The sequence below is a fragment of the Bison bison genome, unplaced genomic scaffold (assembly GCF_000754665.1).
Source record: "Bison bison bison isolate TAMUID 2011002044 unplaced genomic scaffold, Bison_UMD1.0 scf7180017833525, whole genome shotgun sequence".
NCBI classification, from domain to species: Eukaryota; Metazoa; Chordata; class Mammalia; order Artiodactyla; family Bovidae; genus Bison; species Bison bison.
Window position 1 is genome coordinate 25,842 of NW_011472013.1, and position 5,338 is coordinate 31,179.

The 5,338-nt window shown below is 37.8% G+C and overlaps 1 protein-coding gene across 1 annotated transcript in view; it reads left to right on the forward strand.

The window, feature by feature from the left end:
- Positions 1-5,338, forward strand: part of ACOT9 (acyl-CoA thioesterase 9) — a 29,225-nt gene that overhangs the window by 22,308 nt on the left and 1,579 nt on the right. Inside the window, exons 8-11 of the mRNA XM_010832548.1 lie at positions 3,765-3,832; positions 4,292-4,403; positions 4,551-4,641; positions 4,819-4,904. Of these exons, the coding sequence (XP_010830850.1) occupies positions 3,765-3,832; positions 4,292-4,403; positions 4,551-4,641; positions 4,819-4,904 (357 nt within the window). The remainder of the gene's footprint in view (positions 1-3,764; positions 3,833-4,291; positions 4,404-4,550; positions 4,642-4,818; positions 4,905-5,338) is intronic.

A 5,338-nucleotide genomic window follows, 5' to 3' on the forward strand; every position in this document is an offset into this window, starting at 1 on the left:
ATGAGAAATCTCTTTTGCTGCATGGAAAACTGACTTGGAGACCCAAGTTAAGAGCAAAAAAATCCCTTGGTGACTCTTATCTGAGTGAAGTATCCACCTGTCTTCTCTATCTCCTCCAGCCACTTCCAGCTGACCTGCTGCTCCTAGTGGCTGACCTGGGGCTCCTTTTCCAGCACTGAAGGCATTACTTAAAGTTTCTCACCCAGCTGATGCATTCTAATTTTCCAAGCTGCTATTTCAGTACTTTTATTTCCATTTTTGTTTCATCCAACCTTTGGATTCTACCATAGTGAAGGATTATCCCTTTTCTCCGTGTTTTATTTTGAAAAATTTGATACCTACAGGAATGTAGAAAGAATAATGCAATGAGCACCCTTCACCTAAGCTCTCAAATTAAGATTTTACCACTTTTACCTTACTCTTGCCCTTTCTCAGTAAATACAAATATATACACTTTTCCTCATGTAATGGTTTCAAAGTAAGGTTGAGACTACTTTACCCATAAATAATTAAACATGTATCTCCTAAGAATAAGGTGATTCGCCTATATAACGTCAGCAACTTTATTATATCCAAGAAATTTAACAGTTATACAATTATTGTTTCTAATATTTGATCCATATTCAAACCATGCCAGTTGTCCCTAAAATATTCTTTATAACCTTTTCTCTTGAGTCAGGGTCTGATTAAGGACCATGTGTAGTATGCTGTTGGGGCTTCCCTGATGGTTCAGATGGTAAAGAATCTGTCTGCAATGTGGGAGACCTGGGTTTGATCCCTGGGTTGTAAAGATCCGCTGGAGGAGGATATGGCAACCCAAGCCAGTATTCGTGCCTGGAGAATCCCCATGGACAGAGAGGCCTGATGGGCTACAGTCCATGGGGTCACAAAGAGTCGGACACAACTGAGCGACTAAGCACACATTATATGTTATTATCATGTTTCTTTAAATAATTTCCCTTAAAACAATCCCACTCGCACTTTCTGTCCTTTAAGACGTTGACTTTTTAAACCTTTTACTGAAGTATAGTTGATGTACAATACTGTGTTAGTTTCAGGTATACAGCAAAGTGATTCAGTTATGTATCTCTCTCTCTCTATATATAGATACACTTTTTCAGATTCTTTCCCCATATAATTATTATAAAATATTGACTATAATTCCTTGTATTATACAGTAGGTCCTTGCTGTTTATCTATTTTACATATAGTGATGTGTATATGTAAATCCCAAACTCCCAATTTATCTCCCCCCTTTCCCCTTTGGTATCCATAAGTTTGTGTTCTGTTTGTGATCTATTGGTCTTGCAAATAAGTTTATTTGTATCATTTTTTTTAGATTCCACATATAAGGGATATCATATGATACTTGTCTTTGGCTTATTTCACTTAGTATGATAATCTCTGGGTCTCTCCATGTTGCTTCAGATGGTATTATTTCATTCTTTTTTATGGCTAAATAATATTTCATTCTATTGTTTTCCTCTGTTTCTTTGTACATTGTCTTTATCCATTCCTCTGTTGATGGATACTTAGGTTGCTTCCATGTCTTGATTATTGTAAATAGTGCTGCAGTGAACATTGCGGTGAATGTATCTTTTGGGATTATGATTTTCTTTAGGTATATGCCCAGGAGTGGGATATGGTAGCTCTGTTTTTAGTTTTTTAAGGAACCTCCTCCATACTGTTTTCCATAGTGGTTGCACCAATTTACCTTCCTATCAACAGTGTAGGAGGGTTCCCTTTTCTCCACACCCTTTCCAGCATTTACTATTTGTAGACTTTTTGATGATGTCCATTCTGACCTGTGTGAGGTGATGACTTCATTGTAGTTTTGATTTGCATTTCTCTAATAATTAGCAATGTTGAGCATCTTTTCATGTGCCTTTTGGCCATCTGTGTGTCTTCTTTGGAGAAATGTTTATTTATATCTTCTGTCCATGTTTTGTTGGATTGTTTGTTTTGATATTGAACTGTATGAGCTGTTTGTATATTTTGGAGATTAATCCTTTGTCATTTGTATCATTTGCAAATATCTTCTCCCAGTATGTAGGTTGTCTTTTCATTTTGTTTATGGTTTCCTTTGTTGTGCGAAAGCTTTTAAATTTGATTCAGTTCAGTACAGTTCAGTTGCTTAGTCGTGTCTGACTCCTTGTGACACCATGAACTGCAGCATGCCAGGCCTCCGTGTCCATCACCAACTCCCGGAGTTTACCCAAACTCATGTCCATCGAGTCGGTGATGCCATCTAACCATTTCATCCTCTTTCGTCCCCTTCTCCTCCTGCCTTCAATTTTTCCCAATATCAGGGTCTTTTCAAATGAGTCAGCTCTTCACATCAGGTGGCCATAATATTGGCGTTTCAGCTTCAACATTAGTCCTTCCAATGAACACCCAGGACTGGTTTCCTTTAGGTTGGACTGCTTGGATCTCCTTGCAGTCCAAGGGACTCTCAAGAATCTTCTTCAACACCACACTTGAAAAGCATCAATTCTTCGGCACTCAGCTTTCTTTATAGTCCAACTCTCACATCCATACATGACTACTGGAAAAACCATAGCCTCAACTAGATGGACGTTTGTTGACAAAGTAATGTCTCTGCTTTTTAATATGCTGTCTAGGTTGGTCATAACTTTCCTTCCAAGGAGTAAGTTTTTTAATTTCATGGCTGCAGTCACCATCTGCAGTGATTTTGGAGCCCCCAAAATAAGTCAGCCACTGTTTCCACTGTTTCCCCATCTATTTACCATGAAGTGATGGGACCAGATGCCATGATCTTAGTTTCAGATGTTGAGCTTTAAGCCAACTTTTTCACTCTCCTCTTTCACTTTCATCAGGGGACTCTTTAGTTCTTCTTCTCTTTCTGCCATAAGGGTGGTTAGGTCCCATTTGTTTCTTTTTTTGTTTGTTTTTATTTCCATTACTCTAGGAGACAGATCCAAAAAGATATTGCTGCTATTTATGTCAAAGAGTATCTTGCCTATATTTTCCTCTAGGAATTCTGTAGTACTTCGCCTTACATTTAGGTCTTTAATCCATTTTGAGTTTATTTTTATGTATGGTATTAGAGAATGTTCTCATTTCATTTTTTTACATGTAGCTGTCCAGTTTTCTCAGCACCACTTAATGAAGAGACTGTGTTTTCTCCATGGATGATATATTCTTGCCGCTTTTGTGGTAGATTAATTAACCATAAGTGTGTGGGTTTATTTCTGGGCTTTGTATACTGATCCATTGATCTATATGTCTGTTTTTATGCCTGTACCATATGGTTTTGATTACTGTAGCTTTGTAGTATGGTCTGAAGTTGAGGAGCCTGATTCCTCCAGCTCCGTTTTTCTTTCTCAGAATTGCTATGGTTAGTCAGAGTCTTTTGTGTTTGCATACAAGTTTAAAATATTTTTGTTCTGATTCTGTGAAAAATTCCATGGTAATTTGATAGGGATTGAATTGAATATGTTGATTGCCTTGAAAAGATATTAACATTTTTGAAGAGTCCAGGCCAGTTGTCTTACAGAATTTTTACAACCTGTTTTTGGCTATTTCCTCATAATTAGAGTCAGGTGAAACATTTTGACAAGTGGCCATATCCTTTTTTACAATATGAACTTTCTAGTGTGCAGATAAGTCTGTCCAGAAGGCTCCCTTGATTGTTCCAGAGCTCTTATGTGAAGCTGTCAGTAGCATTACCTAAAATGAAAATCTTCACTTTTTTTTTTTTAGGTAACGGCATGTCTTAAATTTTTTTTCTTTTTTCTCTTTAGGCCGGCCTTTGTAAATCCACTCATTCTTGAAAGCCCAGAGGAAGAAGAGCTCTTTCAACAGGGAGAATGTATATTAATTTGTTCATAATAAGATATAATTTAAAAAACATATTAACTCTGTTGCAGAGGAAATTAAGAGTATGTGTGGACTCCACATACCAGTCAAGTGTCCAAAGAGTCCATTCTTTGAACAATTTTATTGATCATACAATATTAAGTAATTTGTTTTCTCACTTTTGATGAAATGCAAGTTGTCTCTTCATGAAATAACTGCTGGTTGGGTCTGTAGGTCAAGGTGATTATAAGTGATCTCACACTGAGTTGATATGATTTCTATCTGAAAGCAAAAAAATCACTGGAAGTTTTATGTAGCCTCAGCAACCTTCTCTGGGATAAATGTACAATTTCCAGTGGGCTTTTCAAAATCTGGAAATACTGTGTTTATAGGGTCCTAGGCAGCCCTGGACAGGAACCTTGTGCTGTAGTGTGGCCCTTCTGATCATAGCTTTTATTGTCCCCTGTTGCAGTGAACAAGGGGAGAAGGGTCGCCTTTAGCTCCACGTCATTACTGAAAATGGCCCCCACTGCCGAGGAGAGGACAACCATACATGAGATGTTTCTTAACACGCTGGATCCAAAGTAAGTTAGGATGGTGAGATTCTGGGTTGCGAAAGTAGGCCTTTTCCAGAGCTACACTTGCTCTTTTGGGTGGTGTTTGGAAATATTTTACTTTTCCGCAGTAGAACCATGGCATTGACAGGGTTTCCTCAATCTCCATTTGCACAGGACTATAAGTTTTCGAAGTCGAGTTTTGCCTGCTAATTCAGTGTGGATGGAGAATTCAAAACTCAAGAGCTTGGATATTTGCCACCCTCAGGTATTGGAACTTAGTGAAGAATCTTCTGAACAGGATAACTAGGACTCATGACACTCATCTAAGATTTGACCTGCTTTTCAAGACTGTCCTCTGTTCTATGGCATTGTTAATTCCTTATTCTGTAGATTTGGATAGTCACAAGCTTGTATTTATTAGTATTTATCTTATGTCCTATAGGAGCGGAACATTTTCAATCGAATCTTTGGTGGTTTCCTTATGAGGAAAGCATATGAACTTGGATGGGCTACTGCTTGTAACTTTGGGTGAGTTAAATTTAAGGTAGTCTTAACTCCTGAGAAGCTGTTTATACTACCACACTCGGGGAAACATTTTGGACCAGTCTAAATGGGTTTGGTAATACATGGTGTTTTTAAATAAGTGCTACACTGGTTCCAGATGGGTTTGTTTTTTATTTAAAATTTTTTATTGGAATGTAATTGCTTTACAATGTTGCATTGATTTCTGCTGTACAATGACATGAATTAGCTATAAGTATACATATATCCCCTCCCTCTTAAGCCTCCCACTCCACTCCCCTTCTCCCCATCTAGGTCATCACAAAGCACCAAGCTGAGCTCCTTGTGTTATAAGCAGTTTCTTACTAGCTGCTATTTTACATGTGGTAGTATATATATATATATATATATATCGGAGAAGGCAATGGCACCCCACTCCAGTACTCTTGCCTGGAAAATCC